The 21,563-nt window shown below is 49.8% G+C and overlaps 3 protein-coding genes across 10 annotated transcripts; 1 reads left to right on the top strand and 2 right to left on the bottom strand.

The window, feature by feature from the left end:
- The first annotated feature begins 246 nt into the window (after positions 1-246).
- On the top strand, positions 247-6,051 carry anapc2 (anaphase promoting complex subunit 2). The gene is made up of 14 exons (XM_046415836.1): positions 247-733; positions 1,511-1,760; positions 1,876-2,197; positions 2,398-2,530; positions 2,626-2,851; positions 2,931-3,050; positions 3,150-3,267; positions 3,427-3,605; positions 3,690-3,831; positions 4,006-4,081; positions 4,485-4,688; positions 4,856-4,988; positions 5,177-5,418; positions 5,533-6,051. The coding sequence occupies exons 1-14, from the start codon at positions 635-637 to the stop codon at positions 5,740-5,742; spliced, it is 2,454 nt and encodes an 817-aa protein (XP_046271792.1). The 5' UTR covers positions 247-634; the 3' UTR covers positions 5,743-6,051.
- Positions 6,052-6,437: 386 nt separating this feature from the next.
- Positions 6,438-12,167, bottom strand: si:dkey-16l2.16 (ras-related protein Rab-35). 3 transcript variants are annotated; one of them, XM_046415851.1, is made up of 7 exons: positions 11,998-12,167; positions 9,774-10,618; positions 8,743-8,793; positions 8,401-8,524; positions 8,189-8,313; positions 7,741-7,865; positions 6,438-7,449 (listed from the first exon to the last, which is right to left on the bottom strand). In XM_046415851.1, exons 2-7 carry the CDS (start codon positions 9,826-9,828, stop codon positions 7,300-7,302), a joined length of 630 nt encoding a protein of 209 aa, XP_046271807.1. In that variant the 5' UTR covers positions 9,829-10,618; positions 11,998-12,167; the 3' UTR covers positions 6,438-7,299. The 3 variants fall into 3 exon arrangements, with proteins under 3 accessions (XP_046271807.1, XP_046271808.1, XP_046271809.1); XM_046415852.1 differs by lacking the exon at positions 11,998-12,167 and adding an exon at positions 11,420-11,560; XM_046415853.1 differs by lacking the exon at positions 11,998-12,167 and adding an exon at positions 10,718-10,735.
- A 990-nt stretch (positions 12,168-13,157) lies between these two features.
- srrm2 (serine/arginine repetitive matrix 2) lies at positions 13,158-21,303 on the bottom strand. Of its 6 annotated transcripts, none has more exons than XM_046415831.1 (14): positions 21,057-21,303; positions 19,863-20,114; positions 19,536-19,631; positions 18,943-19,128; positions 18,491-18,577; positions 18,345-18,413; positions 18,231-18,266; positions 17,938-18,057; positions 17,490-17,622; positions 15,436-17,366; positions 14,599-15,288; positions 14,414-14,488; positions 14,146-14,244; positions 13,158-13,548 (listed from the first exon to the last, which is right to left on the bottom strand). In XM_046415831.1, the coding sequence occupies exons 2-14, from the start codon at positions 20,108-20,110 to the stop codon at positions 13,494-13,496; spliced, it is 3,825 nt and encodes a 1,274-aa protein (XP_046271787.1). In that variant the 5' UTR covers positions 20,111-20,114; positions 21,057-21,303; the 3' UTR covers positions 13,158-13,493. The 6 variants fall into 6 exon arrangements, with proteins under 6 accessions (XP_046271787.1, XP_046271785.1, XP_046271789.1 ...); XM_046415829.1 differs by having other exon boundaries at positions 21,068-21,303; XM_046415833.1 differs by having other exon boundaries at positions 17,938-18,054; positions 21,068-21,303.
- Between the last annotated feature and the right edge of the window lie 260 nt (positions 21,304-21,563).

Here is a 21,563-nt window from a genome sequence, read left to right as displayed (position 1 = left end):
TCTGTAGTTGTCATGATTTGGAATCGTGAATATACACTGCCCTCTGATGGCCAAACGTCGTTACTACGTCTGTTGGAAAAGTTTTATTTTGAATGCCATAACCGGAAGTAGTGATATGTCGTTTATGTCTAACTTGTAGTTACTCTACGTGACCGCTAAAGGGCAGATGTTCTGATAATCACAAATGTCTGCTAATGTGATAAGTAAGATGTTGTTAGAAACGGACATTAAAACAACCCACTATTAATACAATTATTACAAATTAAACTAGTGTCACCGCCGTGTGTGACAATCACACCGACAACAACGGCCTATGCCTTTTGTGAACTGTTGGGGGCAACATTAGCGTATAGTTAGCCGGAAGTGTAGAAGAAGAAGAAGAGAACGAAGAAGAAGAAGGAGTAAACCCGCGACGCGCAAGGAGGAGCACCATGTAATGTTATTTCAAATTCATAACAAAACGTTTTACTGATATGAATAATTTTTCTTTTCATACGTTGATGAAAACACACCTCAGGCACAATGCGTTCTTGTACATAAACGTGTGCGACGTTATAACGCGACAAAACAATCCGAAATTTAAATGTTCCACTCACACTAGCTAGTTCGTAGTTTGTGAAGGCAGTCAGAGAAAATGGAGGAAATGGTGATGGAATCGGAGTCAGCAGAAATTTCAGGATCCGCACCACAACAGGGGGTCGCTGATGCTTGGGAAACCGTCACTGCAGCTTTGGTGAGTAGGCTTTATCACTGGACCCAAGTAGCCAAACGACACAGATGTTAGCTTGGAGTGAACCGAAGTAGCCGAACTACGTTCGACCATTTCATGATTTAATGTTTTCTTGCTTGTGGCAGTAGTTCATGTGCGGCGGGACTTTACTTCTGGTCCCCTGATTGGTCATGCTATTCTGTTAAATTCGGCATTCCTATAATCTCCCATCCCCTTTTATAAGCCTTATTAGCCTTGTTGTTGTTTATCTCTGCACATCTCAGTGACAGCTAATTGTTGATGTCTACTTGAGACACTGGCTGTGGAGAAATAAAGCAAAACCCTAAACTGGACTTGTTTGAGATCTGAAGTCCATCATCTGAACACTTTATGAGTATTGACTGACTGAGTTGTGCCCATCAAAGACATTAAAATGTTCTTGTAAAACTGTAAGTGATCAGAGGTTAAACAATCATATTGTTAACCTTTTATCTTGGGCCAAAATGTCAGATGATATTAGCTTGTTATTATTATTATTATCATTATTATTAGGCAAAAGATATTTAAGATCATTTAAAAACAGTCTCGTTGTTACATATTTTGTTCACCAAAGAAGTTGTAAAAATCCTGCTGTCCTGCTGACTACATATAAGATAGAGATTTAAGCTGTCCTCATCGAAAATGTTTATGGCATCTGCCAATATAAAAGATCAATACTATTGACGTAAAGCTGTTTTGGTGACGTTTGGTAAGAGTCGTGCTGGTTTTGGTGTCATTCCTGATCATTTGTCCACTTTCCAGATGTCTCCTGGCTGCCCAGTCTGGGAGCAGAGCCTCTGCGACTCGTTGGCCCTGCTGTGTGGTCAGGGTCTGGGTCGGCTGCTGGGCGGCTGGCTGCTGGAGACTTTGCAGATCCATCTGTCCTCCTTGGTGGTTCCTGAGTTCTGGTCCGGACTCAAACAGCCAGAGAACGAGCTGGAGGAGAGAGGCAGGGCCTGGGTCCTCCTCACTGCCTTTCGAACTCTGTTAGGCCGACTGGAACCTTTCCTGGGCAAGTAGAAAAAAAATCTAAAGAGTGGATCAGTTCAGCTCGGGCTATTGGTTTTCTTTGTTAATATCTGTAGTTAAATATTTTCCTCCTCCTCCTCCTCCTCCTCCTCGTCTAGGTGGTTTGGAGAGGCTGGGTACGTGGCAGGACGAGGGCCACCGGAGTCTCTGTGGCCCAGGGCCCAGGGGCCTCCAGGAGCGGGCCTTCACCATCATCAGGGCCCTCCTCCTCTTCTCCCCCTCCCCTGTTCTCCAGGAGCGAGTGCTCGAGTTTTACAGCAGGACCTTCTCAGTCTATATGAACCAGGAGGGGGGGGCCGAGGACGGGGCCGAGGTTCCCGAAGGCCCGGAGGGAGGGGACTGCCGGGGCTGCGGGGTCCCCACACAGCAGTGCTGGTGTCAGGAGGCCCTGGAGCAGCTGCAGGAGCTCAGCCACATTCTGTGAGTGGACATCAGACTGCAGACATCATGTAGTCCTTATTGTCTGCTGCACTAATCACTGCTCTGATACATTTGAGTATTCTGTATTTCTTTGTGATACTTTATTGATTTTCCTCCTTATAGGACTGTAAAAGAATGCAGTTTTTCCATCAACCAGATGAACATGTTGTGTTGATTTACGTGTTTTTATGTGCTCGTAGTTCCAAACTACAGCTGCTGGAGTGGGTCAGCTCCGAGGCCATCACCTCCATCCTCCACAAGCTCATCGAGCAGCGAATGGAGCAGCACTGCCGGGGCGAGTACGAGCGCTCCTTCCTGCTGGAGTTCCAGGAGGTAAAACATCAGCGTGTCTCCCAGCAAGGCTTCAGTCACAGCCCAGTCGGCTCTTCTTCAGCTGCCTTCATTTGAAATCTGTTTTGTGTGAGCAGTGGTTGGAGCTGGTGCTCGGCTGGCTGAGCAAAGTGTTTGCAAGCGAGGCAGATGGAGACGCTCAAGTGCCTGCCCCCAGTGCCCCTAGTGCCCCCAGTGCTCCCAGCACGCAGGCTGGCCAGCCTGCCAGCCCCGTCCTGAAGCAGTGGAGGTGCCACATGCACCAGTTCTTCTGCAGGATCTACGTCAACATGAGGATCGAGGAGCTCTTCAGTATCATCAGAGGTGAGAGACTAAACAGTGACAGTTTGGTGAGTCTGAAAATGTGCTGCTGACGTTTCTGTCGCTTATTTTCACCTTTCAGATTTCCCAGAATCTAAAGCTGCCATCGAAGATCTCAAGTTTTGTCTGGAGAGAACCAACCAGAGACAGCAGCTCCTCACTTCGCTCAAGTCTGCTTTTGAGAGCCGTCTGCTGCATCCAGGTCGGTTTGTGTTTGCGTTGACGTTAACAGATTTGCAGAGGCTGCTCTGAATGAAGTCTGAGTGATCCTGTCTGTGTTGCACCTTCCATCCATCTTCAGGAGTTCACACGTCTGACATCCTCACAGTTTACATCTCGGCCATCAAGGCCCTGAGAGAGCTCGACCCGTCCATGGTCATCCTGCAGGTCGCGTGCCAGCCGATCCGCAAGTACCTCCGGTGAGCCACGTCAGACTCGTTACCTGATCTGTAGTCAACAAACCTTATTTATACGCAGCTCTCTTTCAAACAAAGAACACGATGTGAAACTTGACTTGAACAAAAGAGGAAGCAGCTGCTTTCACCACAGCTCAGTCCTGTTTCTGTGGTGTGTTTAAGGACTCGGGAGGACACGGTGAGGCAGATCGTGGCCGGTCTGACTGGAGACGCTGAGGGCTGCACAGACTTGGCCTCCGAGCTGTCCAGAGGCGACCCGGTCACTCTGGAGATGCAGGACAGTGATGAGGAAGGCAACGACCCAGAGGACTGGACCCCGGACCCGACCGACGCCGTCCCCGGTCAGTAAACGCACCATGTTTTCTTTCCTCTGCTCCTGTGGGTCCACCGTTTGGATTTTACTAAGAGTCCAGTTCTTTCTTCAGATAAAATGGGGTCAAAACGTCGCTCGTCGGACATCATCAGCCTGCTGGTCAGCATCTACGGCAGTAAGGACATCTTCATCGATGAGTACAGAGCCGTGCTGGCCGACAGACTGCTGCACCAGCTCAACTACAACACCGCCAGGCACGTGTTTTCTCCCGTTTCACCCTGCACCTCTGATCAAATTATCTTTAAATGTGTATGAAACCAGAACAGACCCCATACCCATCATCTCCTCTCACTAACAGAGTCCAAACCAGGTTTCATCATGGTCCTCTGATGTTCTTCATGTTGTTTTGTCCTCCTGTGTGTTTGCAGGGAAATTCGTAATGTGGAGCTGCTGAAGCTCAGGTTCGGGGAATCTCACATGCATTACTGCGAGGTCATGCTGAAGGTGAACACCGTCTGATAAAACGTTCTGACAAAAGTGCTCCTGCAGTCTTACCCTGACCATCACCTGTGACGTACGCACTGACCTTAGCGTGCTAACCAGCCAGCCCGTCCTGTCTGTAATACCACTTTGTACCTCTAGAGGTGCTAGTCCAACAGCCTTCCTGTACTTTCAGCTGAGAGGTGAATACAAGCAGCGAGTTCACCAAGTTTCACGAGCTCTGTCAGGCCATGAGCTCCACAGCTAACTGAGCTAACGGTAGCGACAGCTACAGCCAGAGACACAGACTACAGCAGACAGTGCAGTGAGCGGCAGCTGGAGGTTACGTGTTTTTGAAGCCGTCTTTGAATTCCGATGAATAAAGGACGTCATTCCTCACACATTCCTTTCTTCTGTCTCCTCTCAGGACATGGCGGACTCGCGGAGAATCAACAGTAACATCCGTGAGGAGGAGTCGAGGCTGAGCGAGGAGGAGCAGCCGCCGCTGTCCCTGTCCTCCATCATCCTGTCGTCTGAGTTCTGGCCTCCGCTGAAGGAGGAGAAGCTGGAGCTCCCTCCAATCGTGTGCCAGGCCATGGAGGCCTACACACACCGCTACGAGAAACTCAAGGTGGACTTCACCGAGTTGTTGGTCGTTCTGTTAGGAGGGACTGGTTGTATGATTTTGATTGTGGAATTTGCGAGTTTTTGCGTGATGTCATCACTTTTTAACGGCAGCAGCTTTCTGTGTTTTTTGTGTGTGAACACACGGCAGCAGCATTTTGTGTTCTGTTTCAGGCCATGAGGACTCTGAGCTGGAAGCCTCATTTGGGCTCCGTCACTCTGGACGTGGAGCTGGAGGACCGCACCCTCAGCAACCTCACCGTCTCTCCCATCCACGCCGCCATCATCCTGCACTTCCAGGACAAAAGTACGGCTTTTCATTTCAAACTGATTTCATGTCTCGGCCTGTCAGACGTTAAGTCCAGCGTCCACAGCGCTCATCTCTGCTTCCTTCACGTTTCCTGCTTGATTTCACCCTTTTGTCACTGGATTGATGCTGTTTGATGTGAACAAGCGAGCAGTGAGCCGACCGGGCGCCCGTTTGTCCTCCATCAGGTTCCTGGACTCTGGAGGAGCTGAGCCTGAAGCTGGGTGCCCCGAAGGAGCTGGTGCACAGGAAGCTGGCGCTGTGGCAGCAGCACGGCGTGCTGAGGGAGGAGGCGGGAGGCCGCTACTACGTGGTGGAGACGGGCTCATCCAAAGAGAAGCTGGAGAGAGGCGTGATGCTGATCGACAGCGACGAGGAGAGAGACTCCAACACCACCACCCAGTCTGAGCAGAGGGAGGAGAAGCTGCAGGTGCAGCACACACGCACGCACGCACGCGCGCACGCACACACGCACACGCACGCACACACACACACACACTGGCCTGATGAAGCATCTTAACACAGCCATCCTCTGTCTCTGCAGTTGTTCTGGGCTTACATCCAGGCCATGTTGACGAACCTGGACAGCATGACGCTGGACCGCATTCACTCGATGCTCCGGATGTTCGTCGCCACGGGGCCCGTCGTCACGGAGATGGACGTCAACGAGCTGGAGGCCTTCCTGCAGAGGAAGGTCAGGGAGCATCAGCTGATGGTCTCTGCAGGCGTATACCGACTCCCCAAATCCAACTGATGGAGGACGAGCTGCTCAAAGCTGACGCTGCATTCGAGTGCTGTGGGAAATGTAGGAAAAGGCTGATCTCTCCAGCTGTGGCAAAGGAATGATTCTGATTTCAGCTTCAGAGTCATCCAGGAGCACCAGCATATCAGACTGAACTTCTGCTTTGATATGGATGGAACCTCATGTTTTGGTTTTCAAAGTAAAAGCACCTCGGTTCAGTGTTGATGCTGCAGTCAGAAGTGATGTCATTGTGAAGGTTACTGGTGTGGAACACGGATGTATAATGTAAATGTGTCATTACAGAAACTCTTGTGAAAAACATCTTGTGTGTGTTTGTGTGGTGTGAACATTTTACTACAGTTTTTCACTTCAGGAGCTCGTGACGAGCTTCCTGTTGTAGACGGCAGATTATCCAACAGCCACTTTGGTGTCTGTGGGCTCGACAGCCGAACAAAACCTGTCGTGTTTATGTTACACACTGGGAGCTGGTTACAGTTCCCGAAGATCCTCTCCACACACGTATGAAGTATATTTACATTAAAATGGCGCCGATTCCTTCATTAAAAACTCCATCCTTTAACTTCAGTGAAGCTGAAGGAGAGATGAAAAGATGAAAATCTCCACAGCAGTACGAAGCTTACTTCACTTCGGATCGAGGTCTTCCTCAAAGCTCCGTATGAGGAAAAACTCGGGATATTCACAGCAGGTTTGGATTTATTGCTTTATTTGGATTTTGAACACATTTTCATGACAACATTAAAAAAAGAAGACGCTGGCCTCGAACTGCGTCGAGATTACGGACTGTAGTCTTGGATTACTGGCCTCATTCGGACTCAAATAAGGCGACAGACTTCAAAGTGCACTCGTCACACCAGTTAATGCGTCAGAATTACAGTTTAGTAATAAAACGGTTCCCTTTCAGTGGTCAAACTTTTACTGTATTAAGAACAAATGCATGAAAGCGGAACAGCAGTTCACTCGCCGTGAGTTAAAGGACCACGCTGGTGTTTTCGTCTCGTTCATCACAGCCACACGTCATAGGGAACAAACATCCCACAAAGACCGTGGACACTGAAGGGGTCGTCATGTTCCTCCTGTTCCTCTTCAACATGAAAACAAACTTTGGGCTCTTGTTGACATTTACTGACCGAATCGTGAAATATCTTACAGGTGAGTCAGGTGAAGGTGAGCTGCTGTGTTTCTGTGGAAGCTGGAGCCTGATGTTGGCACCGATCACAATGTTCGGCTCCATCCTGCAGGCGGTCGCAGAGAACCGCCTGCTCCCTCCTGAGGCTCCAGCGCCTGATCTAAAGGGGATCTGCAGTTTACGGTCTAAAGCTTCAAAAACACCAGAAGGATCCTTTAACTCGCACGTCGCCTCCGGGCTGCTGCACGCAGTCGGTGCTGGCGGATTCAGTTACTTTCAGGAGCGTCAGCTGGGCAGACTGACCTGAGGTCAGCTGTGCAGTACACAGAGAACTGAACAGAGAACTGATCCGAGGCACCGACTCTCAGTCCAGTTTTGGGTTTGCGTTGGCGCCGGGCGGTGCGTGGCTTCGTGTCCGGCTCTCAGCAGCACTTCTTGGCTCTCTTCCTGCGATCGCGGTCTCGCTGAGCGCTGATGTTGACCATGTCCTTCTCCCGCTCTCGCTCCCTCTCGGCCCGGTTCTGGTTCTGCTTCTTGGCCCGGAGCACCATGTGCGTGAAGGCCATGAACATCTGAACAGAGCGACAGAACAGTCACACTTCACAGCCAGCAATTCTGTTCAATCCTGACTCATCTGTCTGTTCGCTTCTTAATCGATTAGCTTTAAAAAAAACAACTAATTGATTAATCAATGCAGCTGCGCTTCAGAGCGACGTTGGTGAATAAATCGATCATAAGGTCAAGAAACAAGAAACTTCTTCACGTCCTTCCTGCTAAACTGAAAGTCAAACCAAATGAAAACCTTGGTGTAACGTTTGCCACAGTGTGAATAAGAGTCGGCCTGGGCCGATGCTGTCACTTACCTCCTCTACATTGATGTTCTCTTTGGCGCTGGTCTCGAACACCCGGACCCCCATCGACTCGCCGAAGCGCACGGCGTCCTGAGTGTCCACCTGCTTCCTGTCAGGGTCGTCGTTTTTGTTTCCCACTGAGAGAACAGGAACATTTCGGTTTGATTTTGATTCACATTACAGACTAAAACCACTGAAGACCCTCCTGACAACACGCAGCTACTGCGTGCTGCGTTCACTGTGTGCTCGGACCTTCCTCTTCCTGCGTTTTCCTATTTAGGTTGAGTGCTGACTGTGTCAACATTTTGTGCTCCAGGATCATTATGTGTCACACAAACAGACTGATTATGATTAACGTCAAGTCCGAGATGACGGTTTAGGTGTCTACGCTGGTTTACGGACTCGCTCTGCGTCACAACATCCATCACGCCACGCCACGCCCTGACCGCAGCCGACTCACCCAGGATCTTACAGACGTTGTCGCAGTTCTGCGAGATTTCGTTCAACCACCTCTTGACGTTCACGAAGGACTCGGGGTTCGTCACGTCGTACACGATGATGACCCCGTGGGTGTTCCTGTAGTACCTGCAGGGAGAACAGAGACGGCGTGAGGCGAGGGACAAACTCCACCAGGCTCAAACAGAAAACCACTTGTGGGCTGGGGGTCGTTACGTCGATGTGATGGTCCTGAATCTCTCCTGTCCCGCTGTGTCCCAGATCTGCAGCTTCACCCGCTCGCCGTCGATGTCCACTGTTCGGATCTTAAAGTCGACGCCGATGGTGGTGATGTAGCTGCCTGCAGGAGGAAGGTCACAGTCTGAGAGCGAAGCGACTGCATGTTGGATACTCAGTCTGGTTCATATGATTCAGGAGGATTTGTGTTCTGTTGGCCGCCCTTCCCCCACAAACCATCTGATTCACCTGACGAGTCGGGGCAGCTCTGAACAGCTCTGCAGAGAAGATGACCTCACCTGATGAAATGCTTCGACTTAAACCCGCACGCTGAGAACTCACCTGAGAAGGAGTTGTCTGCAAAGCGGAGCAGAAGGCTGCTTTTCCCCACATCTGAGAGGCAAACACATCACAGGGACAAGATTAGCAGGTGCGTCAGGTGTGAGCAGTCAGAACACACAAACCAGCGACGGCTGAGCTCCCTCTGAGACTCAGGAGACAGAAAGCAAAGCAAGAAATAAAGCAGAGGATGAAGTCTGCAACTGAAGGACCAGTGGAGACTTGTTCAGAGAGACTCGACAAACCAGAATGAAGCAGCGGCAGCCGGGGAACAGCGAGAACTCACGGCTGTCGCAACATCTCAGCCTGATGAGGACACACTGCTTTTACATGGCGGCACACGTCCGCCAGTCTGCAGGCAAACGGCTCACAGACAGTAAGAGTGCTGCGTCTGAGCATCGACATCAGGCTGCAGGACAAAGATCGCAGTCCTGATGGTTTGCTCCACAACAGGCAGAGCACTAAACTGGACCGAACCAAACACTGGGCTCAATAACCTAATGGGCTGCTCAAACAAGACCAGCCAGGCCCAGCCAGACCAGACCAGGCAGCTGCTGAGTAACCTGCACACGACCGAAACCGGCAGCTGATGACACAATCAGAACGCTGAGCTCAGGTGAGACCAGGCTTAAGGTCAGGCCTAACCCTAAACCCGGGCTTAGAGTCAGGCCTAACCCTAAACCCAGACTTAGAGTCAGGCCTAACCCTAAACCCAGACTTAGAGTCAGGCCTAACCCTAAACCCAGGCTTAGAGTCAGGCCTAACCCTAAACCCAGGCTTAGAGTCAGGCCTAACCCTAAACCCAGACTTAGAGTCAGGCCTAACCCTAAACCCAGACTTAGAGTCAGGCCTAACCCTATCCCAGGCTTAGAGTCAGGCCTAACCCTAAACCCAGACTTAGAGTCAGGCCTAACCCTATCCCAGGCTTAGAGTCAGGCCTAACCCTAAACCCAGACTTAGAGTCAGGCCTAACCCTGCGGTCCCTGAACCGAGCTCGCTTTCACTTGGACTGAGAGGAATCAAAAGTCACTAACTGGAGTCTCCGATGATGAGCAGCTTGAAGAGATGGTTGTAGTCCTTCCCCGCCATGTGGACGTCCTGTTCCTGAATGTCCCAGTCAAATCAGTTTCACAGGTGGAGGCGAAAGTCCGAATCTGCCGCCGTTGGTGTCGTTCTCCGCCTCCCAGCGCTACCAGCTCAGAGCAGCACGCCAGTCTGTCCACACGCCGTTGCCATGACAACACGAGCACATTTCCAGTTGAACCTTTTAGTTTGGGTTTCTCTCTTGAGTTTCAGTTCACATCATTTTTCTTTGGTTTCAGAGTGAAACCGCGGCAGGCAGCAGAAAATGAAGCGTTCGCGTCCAGCTCCGCACTTATGATTCATGCTTGACGGCTGAGAGCGATCGCATGCCTCCGCCTCAGTGCCAGCCTGAGCCGGTGACTCTCCTCAGGGGATTTCCAGCTCCTCCACACAGTCTTTACGTTCACCGTCCGGTCGGTGCAGCGCGCGCCCTGAACGTGACGTCTTCACGGGGTTTAAAAGTCACACCTGTGAAGCTCCACCCAGGAGGCTTTCGCTTTCCTGTGGGGGCTGCTCTCACAGCCAAATGTGTGCCAGGTGTGGTGACAGCTTATCATAAATCCAGTTATTGTCCTGAACTCCTCCGCCGCTCGCTCGTTGACTCCATGGCGTTCTGAACGGAAGAGAGGCCGAGTCGTTCCTCTTTCTCACGGCAGCTCAGTGGTGCTCACGTGCGCTGAGGTTCCTTTAAGCTGCTCCCTTGATTTCATTTCAGTTCCTCTGCTGCTTCCTTCCCTGTTTCGTTACACGAGGAGGACCCTCGCTTCTCGCTGCTTTAGCCCAGCTTCAAGAGGTGCTGAACAGAGAAAGAGGGACAAGAGGACTGAGGGTTAGACAAATCACAGCAACGAGCCAGCTCAGCACCGCTCCTCAAACTGCAGCTGAGTCACTCAACTTCCTCATCCTGCTCCGTCCACCCCCCGTCCTAACTTAGCCCGGTTAGCTCGGTAGCAGCAACAAAAGCTCCCGGCCGCCTCTTCCTGACTGGCGCTGAGCTAAATGTGAAAGTCGAACAGCAGAGCTTGGCTAGTTTACAGTTTTCCATGAAAACAGGAAAGGCCGCCGCGGCGAGTTTATCCAGCACGAACACGTTAGCTGGAAAGCGACGGGAACACGGATCGCCTCCTGAAAAATGGCATTTTAATGTTTCTCTGTGCGCCAGCAAAGGGACAACAGCTCGTAAGACAGTCGTCCTAATCATACTGAGGTTTATATCGGCCCCCATTCAATTCGGCTTAGCCTGACTCCCCCAACACGCAACGGCTTCAATGAAAACAGAAAATCTGACGACCACTTTGGCTGTGCGAAGTACATTAAATTATTCACTAAAACTTTCATTTTACAATCTCATTGTATTTCTAAAGACACCGAAATGACGCATGATATTTGTTAGGGAATAAATCTTAATCCGTGTGATATGAGTTACCAGCATATGTCGTTAGACAAGCGACCTTTTGTTTTCCTAACATCTTGAACGTAGTTTGGTCTCCTGTGAACATGAGACGGCATGTGTCGGTCTCTACATGTCAGACAGAAAACAGGGACGTCTTCAAACGAAGGTCGACATGTTGTAAAGGAACAGCTGCGTGACACCGACCTTCGTCGTCGGTGATCCGGTGGCCGTTGAGTCGTTACCGTCTGCAGTTTTGTGCGACGCTGACCAACGACTCGCCGTGTCCGATGGGTTCCTTGTTTGCGTCAAACTTCCCCAAAAATCTCGTCTTTCGTAAATGTACTTCAACGGTGCGACAGTTAGCCTTAAACGATCGCGTACGGAACCTGAATTACGACCTAACACATGCTCTGCAATTCGGCACACGAACAGGCGTTTCTGGACGCGAACCCGCAGTTTGTCTCAGCGTAGTTCGGCTAATCCAAGTGAAACTGAAAACAAACCAAGTGAAAATTCCCGTAAAGTTACGCACTGACCGCTTCCCTCAGAGCAGCAGAGACCATAACGATCCATAAGAGTTTTAGCTCGAAGACGCGTACCGCTGCTAAGAAGCAGGACAACTTGAACACGTTCAGATTATTAATCCAGCCCGGGGGGACGGGGACGGTCTCTGGGCCTGAGGCTGGCCTGCCGCTTCGCTCTCGACACCGAGGCGTCCGAAAACTTCTCTCCTCGGAGAAACTTTGAAGCAGTCATTTCTGTTTAAAAAGAAAAGCACTTACTGTGGTCGTTATGGCGTACATTCTGCTGTGTCGGTGGACCATGTTAACAGACGCTGTCCGTGTCTCGGTGGCGTCCACGAGCTCGGCGCTGCGGTCTGAACGTCTGCCGGACGACCACACCTGACTGCCCGCAGCTGATGAGCCACTCTCATCATCTGATGTTGCGTTCACGGCATGTAGGAAAAGCCTCTACAGTGTGCCGCCCAGGGCCTACTGCGAGAGATTTTTTGTTTTTAACTCAAGTCGGTTCATGAGAGGTTGCGCAAAACAAAATGCGGTACACAATTAATAAAAAACAATGTTGTTTAAGGAATTCTTTATGTCCACAATGTTGATGGATTTTGTTTCGTCCAAAACTAGCACAAGCACAAACATTCAGTTCACTGACATCAGTGCTGAAGCGTAGTGTTTAGAAACTGCTTTTACGTGACATTTGCGTGAAATGAAACTACGAGTGAAGTCACACCCAACACTGATGTCGCCACCCCAGTTTCAACACTGCAGCAGCGGCCAAAGACAGCTTCCGGTCGGCACTTTGACCAAGTCCGTCAGTGAGCAGCCTGTGTGTGTGAACCGATCTTATGGGTTCGACAGAATCCCAGACTAAACCGGTTAGTAATCTGCATTCTCACCTTTTATGTCCTCAGTCAAAGTGAAGAGAATAAACCAGCAAATTTCCCACACGGAGTGTGGACGTGAACCTAACACTTAACTTCAGCTTCGTTTCACACAGAAACATTCAAACCTAAGTTGCCTTGAGATTTTCTACGTTTGTTAATGAAAATCCCACCAAAACCAAAAACACCAGTCGGTCTGTCAGAACCTCCTGACTTCCTGTCTGTGGCTCTCTGCTTGAAGCCCACTGGCTCCTACTGAAGATGGAAATTATTAACATCATTACATCATTAGTTTCATGTTTAAATCAACGATTTCCCTAAAACATGTGGCAAGTAGTTTTTAACAACTGTTTCTCAAACAAGAGGAAATCTGTGGCGGCGGCGTGTGGGTTCACGGACACGAAGCACCAGCATTGTGGATCCACAGAAGAAGAAAAACCAGACTTTGGACTTCACCAAGTCATTCATTGCTGGTTTGAGTCTGCATGCAGGACCAGTAACTGAGAGGAAAAATATAAAATGTCACCAAACCAAATGGACCAATAAAATGTACAATCAGCTTTTATTATTATTATTATCATCATCATTATTTCAACAAAGAAATTCTGCACGTTTCAGCTTCGGCTCACACTGAGTGGAAATCAGTTACATGAAGATAACCAAAATACAGACAGCTCATATCTACAGGTAGAACGCAACAAACAGTACGAGTACGCAGGAACGTGTTACTTCACTGTGTTTGGTGGGTATGAATGTGCACGTTTCTTCTTCAGCTCATAGAAAGAAATGTACAAGCCAGCGTCGGGTCTTTGCTGCTTAAAAAACACATCGCTGGAAAAAAAACACAGAAGAAGAAGTGAAGCGTCTCGGGTCGTCACCTCATTTCCTCCGTCTGCTGCTCGACCGGCGGCGAGGCGACTGCCTGCTGTCACTCCTGTCAGCAGGAAAACAACAAAACAAATCATTTAATAAAGACTCCATGATCATCAGCATCACTTTCTCATTTAGTTAGTTCAACTTCATCTCTGGAGCACATTTCAACAGCCTGAGCAGGTTCTGTTTAAGGCAGCCTGAACAGAAACAAAGACATAAAAATGCTCGTGCAGAGATGAGGGCGTGTGCGTTTGTGAAACGTTTCATGTCCGACTGCCGGCGCGGCCCATCCGGCTGCCTAACCTTCGGTGAGAGACCGCGTGAAGCAGAGCTCAGCTGGTGACCTGCAGCTCACAGTCAGTGTTTCTCCAAGCCCTCTGAGGGCTGAAAACAGCAGCTGATGCAGCTGGGTGGTGCTCCACATGCTGTCTGACCTCCACCTCTGTCCCTCCCTCTCACCTCACCTCACGCCTTCACCTTCTCCTCCTCTCCAGTTACAAACCGGACAAACAGGTTTTGCGTGGGTGTATGATGAAATGTGAATTTGACTGGAAGACAACAGCACTCGAGTATGTGGCTTGTACAGATTCACCGCAGTGCGTCACTCGATTATCTGCAGCTCGCAGCTGTTGTCAAACTCTTTCTGTGTCTTACACACCTGCGACCTGCTGGGGGCGCCGCTGCTCTCATGTATCGTGGAGGAGAATAACTGAGCGAGCGAGAATCTCTCAGCGAATCAGCAGGAACCCTCCCGGAGCTGTGACGAAACACAACTGTTAATCACAGTCCCAGAAGCTCCAGGCGGCAGAACCGCCCATCACACAGTTCACAGCTGTGGTCAGTGCAACACGAGCGGTTCAGTCAGTTCTTAATACACTTCTGATGGCACACGTATGTGTGTGTGATGCCTGCTACTCTCTCCTTACCTCTTTTTCCTGGTTTCCTTTTCATTCTCTGATGATGAGGAGGAGGAAGGAGAGCTCTGAGCTTTGGCTGTCTTCCTGTTAGAGAGAAGACATCACATCAGTCATCATCACTGATGCAGTGACGAGTTTATGATTAACCAGCAGAACAACCGTCTGATAACACAGCTCAAGCATGTCCTGCTTACCCTTTTTCTTTTTCCTGCTCCACTTCAGAGTCAGAACTGTCCGAAGACGAGGACGAAGAGGAGGACGAGGAGGAGGAGGACGATGAGGAAGAGGAGCTGGAGCTGGAGCTCCCGTTGGCCTTCTTGTTTTCGTCCTTCCCGTTGACGGTGCTCTCACGTCGGCCCGTTTGGTCCGTCGCTGGCGACCGCTTCCTGCTCGCACCTCGTGGCGAGCGTTTGGCGTCTGGTTGGCTGCTGGGCGGAGACCTCCGGGAGGTCACGTCAGAGCGTCTGGCGTCTGACTGCATGTCTCCTCTACCTGAGGGTGGAGCACGTGACGCGTCTCTGGAAGGGCCCCGTGATGATGAGGAGTCCCTTTTCTGCTCCCCGTCCTCCTTCCTCTCATCCCCTCGATCTGTTCTTCTCTCCCTCTCTGCTGGTGCTTTTGTGTCCTTTCTCTCTTGTGGCGGTGAAGGTGCGGACGAAGAGGAAGAGGAGGAGCTGGAGGAAGAGGAAGAGGAGGACGAGGACGAGGACCTGCGGGGTTGGGCAGCTGCTTTTGGTGGCGGATGCTCCTTTTCCCTTTGTTTCTCGGGCTCCACCTCCCTGAGCCTCGGCCTCTCGCGTCCTCCGTCTCTGGCTCTGGCTCTGTCCCTGGACGGGGAGGAGCTGCTCCTCCTCGGCTGCTGAGGGGAAGGAGAACGACGGGACCTGGAGGAGAAAAATGAAAACCCAGAACAGATTTTCACTTCAGTTAACAAATCAGTACAAAACACAGGTGGAGGAATGTTTCTTTTGTATGTCCACCTGCTGCGTGTCAGGACACAAAGACCCAGCACATGTAGGTTCTCATCTTACCTGCTTGGCGGACTTCGCCTTCTCTGGCTTCTGGACCTGGACCTGCTGCGCCTCCTGGGGCTTCTGGACCTGGACCTGCTGCGCCTCCTGGGGCTTCTGGACCTGCTCCTCCTGGTAACACGCTCGCGTTCTCTGTCCCTCTCCCTCTGCCTCTCTCTGTCCCGGTCTGACCAGGCTGGAGGAGGAGAAGCTCTCCTGATTCGGGTTGGGGGTTCCTGATACTGCCTCGGTGGAGTGCGACGGGTCGGGGAGGCGGTGGAGGATGTTTTGTGGGGTGGAGAGCGTGACCTCCTCCTGACTGCGGGGCTGGACCTTGCAGGCCTCCTGGCCGAGTCCCTGTCCCTCTCCCTGACTTTGGCCTCCACCCTTGTTTTCTCCGCTTCGGCCGCAGAGGGGCAGTGCCTGCTGCCGCCTCTCCTGCCGTCCACTCGGTCGGAGGCAGGAGGCGGCGGACTGGGACTGCCCACCTGTGTGGGGCTGTATCGCTCCTGACCCTTTGACCGGGACGGATTACTCTCCGCGGGAGCTCTTTCCCTGTCCCGCTTGTCTCCTTCACCTTCTCTCTCAGCGTGGACTCGTCTCAGTCCGTCGCCCTCAGATGCAGAGGCGGAGCCTTCCTTTCTCCCGTTGGCTAAAGGCCTCTGAGCTGCAGCCCCAACAGCAGACTGTGTGCTTTTCGAAGGGCTGCCTTTTTCTTTCCCCACTGATGCGGCCGCCTTCGTCTTGCCCTCATCTTCAGAGGAGGAGGACGAGGACGAAGAGGAAGATGAAGAGGAGGAGGACGACGAGGAGCTGTCGCTGTCACTATCGCTGCCACTACTGCTGCTGCTGCCACCGCTGCTGCTGCTGCTACTGCTGGTGCTGCTCCTTCTCTTCTCAGCCTGTTTCACCGTGTCGTCCCGTTTCTCCTTCCTCGGAGGGCTGCTCGTCTTCTCTTGGGTCTCCTTCATCTCGGCTCTCCTGCTCCTCTCCGAGGGTCCCGGTTCATCTCGCCTCCTTTCTGCAGGCGATCGGAGAGGCTCGTCCGGCTGCCTGCTGCCGTCCCGTCCTCGCTCTCTGTCTTGCTCCTTCTGCTTCAGATGCTTGTCCCTCTCCTTAGTGTTCTCCTTCTCTTTTTCTCTTCTCCTCTCCTCTTCTCGTTGACGTCCATTGCGGACAGGTGAGCGAGCGGCAGGGGAAGGGGAATCCCTCCTCCGGTCGTTTTTATGTTGGAAAGGAGACGCATCTCTCTCCTGTCTCCTCCCAGAGTCTCTCCTGTTGTCATTTTGCACCCTCGAGTGCAGATCTCTCTCAGTCCTGCGCTCCCTCTCGCCACTCCTCTCCCTCCTTCCCCTTTCCTTCTCAGGGGGAGGTGAGGGGGACGAGGAGTCGTGTCTTGTCGTCTTTTTGTTTTGTTTATTCCGTTCTTTTTCCCATCCAGCCTCCCTACTCCTTCCCGTCCCGGTCTCCTGTTTACGTGGAGGGGAAGGAGAAAGGGATGAGGAGGAGTCATGTCTGGTCCTCTGCGGGAAGCTTTCTTTTCCTTTGTCCCTCTTTTCTTTGCTCCTCGAACGCCTTGCTTTCTCCAAGTCTCTGCTCCTTGAACGCCTCCCCCTCTCTCTCTCCTTGTCTTTGCTTCTTGAACGTCTCCCTTTCTCCCTCTCATTTTCTACACTCCTGGAACGCCTCCTTTTCTCCACCTCGACGCTCCTGGAACGCCTCCTTTTCTCCACCTCGACGCTCCTGGAACGCCTCCCTCTCTGCACGTCTCTGCTCCTCGAACACCTCCTTTTCTCCACCTCTCTGCTTCTGGATCTCCTCCCTTTCTCCCTCTCCCTGCTTTTTTCTGTCTGTCGTGGTGGAGATGGGGACGAGGAGTCGTGTCTCCTCTTGGCAGAGGTCTTCTCCATCTCACTCGGTCGCTCCTTTTCTCTCTCAGGGTTGGGCCTCCTCTGGAGAACAGAGGAAACATTTGTTGGTGTGATCTTACACAACATTTAAAATCAGTTTAAATGTGCTGTTGAGGATACTGCGAGCAGAAGAAGGAACCAAATCAAAGTTTCACAGGGCCTTACCCCTTCACCTCCCTGATGATGTGGGCTGTGCTCCTCATAGTCCCGCCTCTTCCTGTCTGCTGATCTCCTCTTTCTACCTTCATCAGCTTTTCTGACACTTTGGTCCCGTTGATGTGGTCTGACTGGAGACTGGCTGGTGACGTCGTAAAACAGAAAAGCAAATACTGAGAGGTGCTTGTGTGGAAAATGTGTTCGGGTCAGCTTCATACAGTCAGTACTGTCCAATGAAAAGTTCAGCATGTTTAAACAAAGCAGAACTCCAGTGTCCAATAATCGCTTTAATAATCAGATATTTCATGTCTATATGTCAATATGTCAATCACCACACATGATTTCATAAAACATATTTCACTGCATGGGGGTACAAGCACTAAAAGCCAGATGTGAACTGATCCAATACAACAGACTCATTAAACTGTTGAGTCCAGTGTGAAGGAGTCGCTCCTACCTGCGAGCAGAGCCGGAGGAGATGCTCCTCTGCCGCGCCGCCTTTGCTTTCGGAGGACTTGAACTTTCACTCTTCTTCCTTTTCTTCTTTGAAACCTTCTGCTTCTCATCTGAGGAACTACTGAGGACGAAGGATGGAAGTTTATACACAACGATTGCAGTGTTGAAGTTTGGTGATGCCAAATAAACACAATATTCTAGATAACAACTGGGGCTACAGGAAAATCTCAAACTTTCTTTTTGACAGAATGAACGAAGCAACAGGATGGACAGAGTCTGATCTGAAACACCAACCTGTCGTCTTCTTCCTCTTCGTCTTCTGATGCCTCACTGAAACACAAATTTTTCAGTCAATAATCAGTCACTGCGAGATAATTCAATGAGACATAGGATCCAGTGATAGAATACCATTTCTTTTTCTTCTTTTTAGATCTCTTCTTCTCTCGTCGAGGAGACGGGGAGGGACTCTCCGAGCTGCTGACAGAAAGGACAAAAACTGTCAGAGTTCTTCTTCGCTGTCGGGACGTTTTCAGCTCTTAAGGTCATTTCCTCACCTGTCCCTGTTCTTGTTTTTCTTCTTCTTCTTCTTCCGACTGCGCTTCTTGGGAGGAGAATCTGAATCGGCCGAATCTTCCACCAGCCTGAAAAAGCAAAGGCAACAGATCTTGAGTCGGGGAAAGAGATAATGTTGAGAGGACAGATCACACTGCAGAACGTAGCCACACTGGTGGTGTCATTTTAGTCCAGTAACTACAAACTTCCACATGTGTGACTGACTAAGAACAAAACAACTACTACAAGGCCTTAAAAAAAACAGGTGAACTTTACTCCGTGAGCTGACACTGTGGTCCACTGCAGGGCTGAAGTCCATATCCATCCTTACAGCAATACGAGTCAAGTAACGTGAAACAGATGTGCTTGATGATGATTGTACTGATTTATTTTTGGCCACACTGAGCAGCTCTGTTCTCCACTTTGCTTGAACCCTCATGAATGTCCCACTCACGTGTATTTCTGCTGCTGCAGCCTCTCCCTCTCCAGGCGCTCCTGCTCCCTCTTCTCCTTCTCCCGCTCCTTGCGGTCAGCGTGGAAGGACGATCCGTCCACATAGTCGCTGGCGATGCCAAATGCAGCACGAAGACGGTCGTTCTTCTGCTGATTGGCTGCAGCCAGAGCGTGAGTCTCTGTCACCCTGGAAGGAGGCAAAGCAGACAGCTCTGTGTTACCAACGCTGCCGGACACGTCATGAGGCACCGTGTTGCTGTTTCAGCCTACAGAGTTTGATCAAGATATTTAAACTTTCCTAAATGTATTCTATTCTGAAATCAACAACATTTGAAGCTTGTATTCAAACAGAGAGGACCAATACATAATGAATTATTTTAATTTCCCAGCACGTGGCTTTGATGATGTAATATTAAGTGTCAGTTTTTCCATCTTGTTTACACTACGAAGGAGCAGTAAAGTATCTGGGATTTTTTAATTTTCCAAACTTTCCAAGGAGTGCAGTCACATTTCATTCCATCAAAACTGTAACAAAAATAATAACAGTGAATTGGGGCCACATACATTCTTATGGTCCGTCTGTGTGGGACTTACGTTGGTCTCTCGTTGGTGGCAGGCGTCGGCTCCTCCTTCTCCTGCAGCATCATACGGAAACTGCTCACCTTCTCCTCGATCTCCTCAGCTGAATACCTGAACATCCACACAGACAAGAGTATCTAACACTGTACATAATCAAACAACAACCTCACCAGTATTTTACTTTGTGTGACAAGCTTCTGAATTTCCTTGTTCTACTGTAGACTACAACATTTACATAGGATGAATACTGGCAAGTAATTTATGATTTAATTTATAATTAGTTTATGATTCCAACCCTGAGCAGCCTGTAAAATGTGTGTAAGAACGCAGTCTTTGTCTCACCCTTGTTCCTCCATCATGTCCTGCAGCTCGGCACACTTGACCTCCAGCTGTCTCTTTCGCTGGTGCTCCAGGATGTCGGCATTGGGCTGCCGGTTGAGCTGACTCTCCAGTCTCTCCCGGTCCTTCTCATCCCGCTCGCCGCCACGCTCATCCCGCGGCCGTTTGACCCGCAGGCTCGACAGGTTGCGCTGTACGTAGCCATTGGTGCCGCTGCCACGCGGGGTTGTCAGGCCAATCCCATTGTACATGGCTCTGCAAGAAAAAGAAAGTGTAGTTGGAGTGACAGTATTATTTAGGTGCCATCACTCCATTGAAAATAATAAACTAGTGACAAAAAAATAACAAAACTAATTAAAAGGGCATGAATCAGCTCTTGCTGGAAGTAACAGAAACAGCGTACTGACTCAGGATTTTTCACCCTCGTCATGCTGGAGGTGAAGAGTACAGGTCATCTTTTACATGAAGTTAAATGGTCAACAATGAAAGAACACCACATAAAACAAATCTTTACGTAGGCAGAGCTCCAAAAGACAAGGAAGAAAAGATAATCAATTACAGTCCTTAATTACATATTTGAACTTCACAGCCATCAGCACAAGCTTCAGCAGTTTTGCCATTTTAAGCATTTCAAAATAACAAGGAACTTAAAATGGCTGACTTAAGTAAGCTAGTGGAGATTCAAGATCACTGAGCTCACAGTATGCGAAACCCTAAACTATATGAGGATGGCTGCCATAATAACGAACAGAAAAACGGTTTCCTGAATTACAACTACAACTGAGGCGGCATTTTGTTGACAGTTTTGTGTGGCCCGGACCTCTCGAAGCGTTTGATACAGTTGCCGAAAAGCTTATGAAACACTGGGTAAATTTGTGGCTCTCTTATGTCAGATCTAATTACATGTTCATGTTCATATTTTGCTAATTTATTCACGGTAAAAAATGTGTTTTGTCGCCGTCAACACGTGCGCCAGGTTGGGCCTGTTGCTACGTCCAAATGTAAAACAGCTATTTATTTTGCTTACGACGAACACAAGCCATCGAATACTACATTAGAACTAACAAGGCTGAAACTCACTGCTCTAATGTTTAATTTAACAAGCGACTGGATATATTTAATGCTGTACCTTTCTAAAGGCCCAACCACACTGGTGCGTAGCGAACAATTCCTAACTAAGCTAGCAAGCTAACGTACGTTTAACGTACCAGGCTTTTCTCCAGGAGAGGAGAGAACACAATGTTGGAAGGAACCTGGCGATAAATAATATCCTGTAGAACTGAACGCCAGAAGAGATCTTGCAATAACTGCGTCCTTAGAAAAGTGAAAAATCAAGAAATATGGCGAGTTAGCTAACAGCTAACTTGTCTGTTCTTCAAGCAAAGGAGGAACGAGATGAAAACCCAATAACGTCAGACGCACTGCACGCACGTCTAAACTGCGATGCGTTCAGGTGTTGGGGGAAAGATTGTACAATTACATGTGAAATTGTGCGATTAGCCAATTGACTATCGGTGTTTCACTCAGTGTGACTTGACTGAAACCTTTACATCAAAGTGTGCATCAGCTGCTGAGGTGTTTTTCAAGGTTCACTGTTATTGTGATAAAGACTGCCCTTATGTGAATTCCACCTTCTTGATAAATAGTAAGCGGAGGATGGAGAGATCAAGGATGATACTATATATAAATTCGGGGTGAACAAAT

The sequence above is a fragment of the Scatophagus argus genome, chromosome 16, assembly GCF_020382885.2.
Source record: "Scatophagus argus isolate fScaArg1 chromosome 16, fScaArg1.pri, whole genome shotgun sequence".
NCBI classification, from domain to species: domain Eukaryota; kingdom Metazoa; phylum Chordata; class Actinopteri; family Scatophagidae; genus Scatophagus; species Scatophagus argus.
Note: the sequence above shows the minus strand (reverse complement) of the source record. Positions and strands in the feature narration are given on the sequence as shown.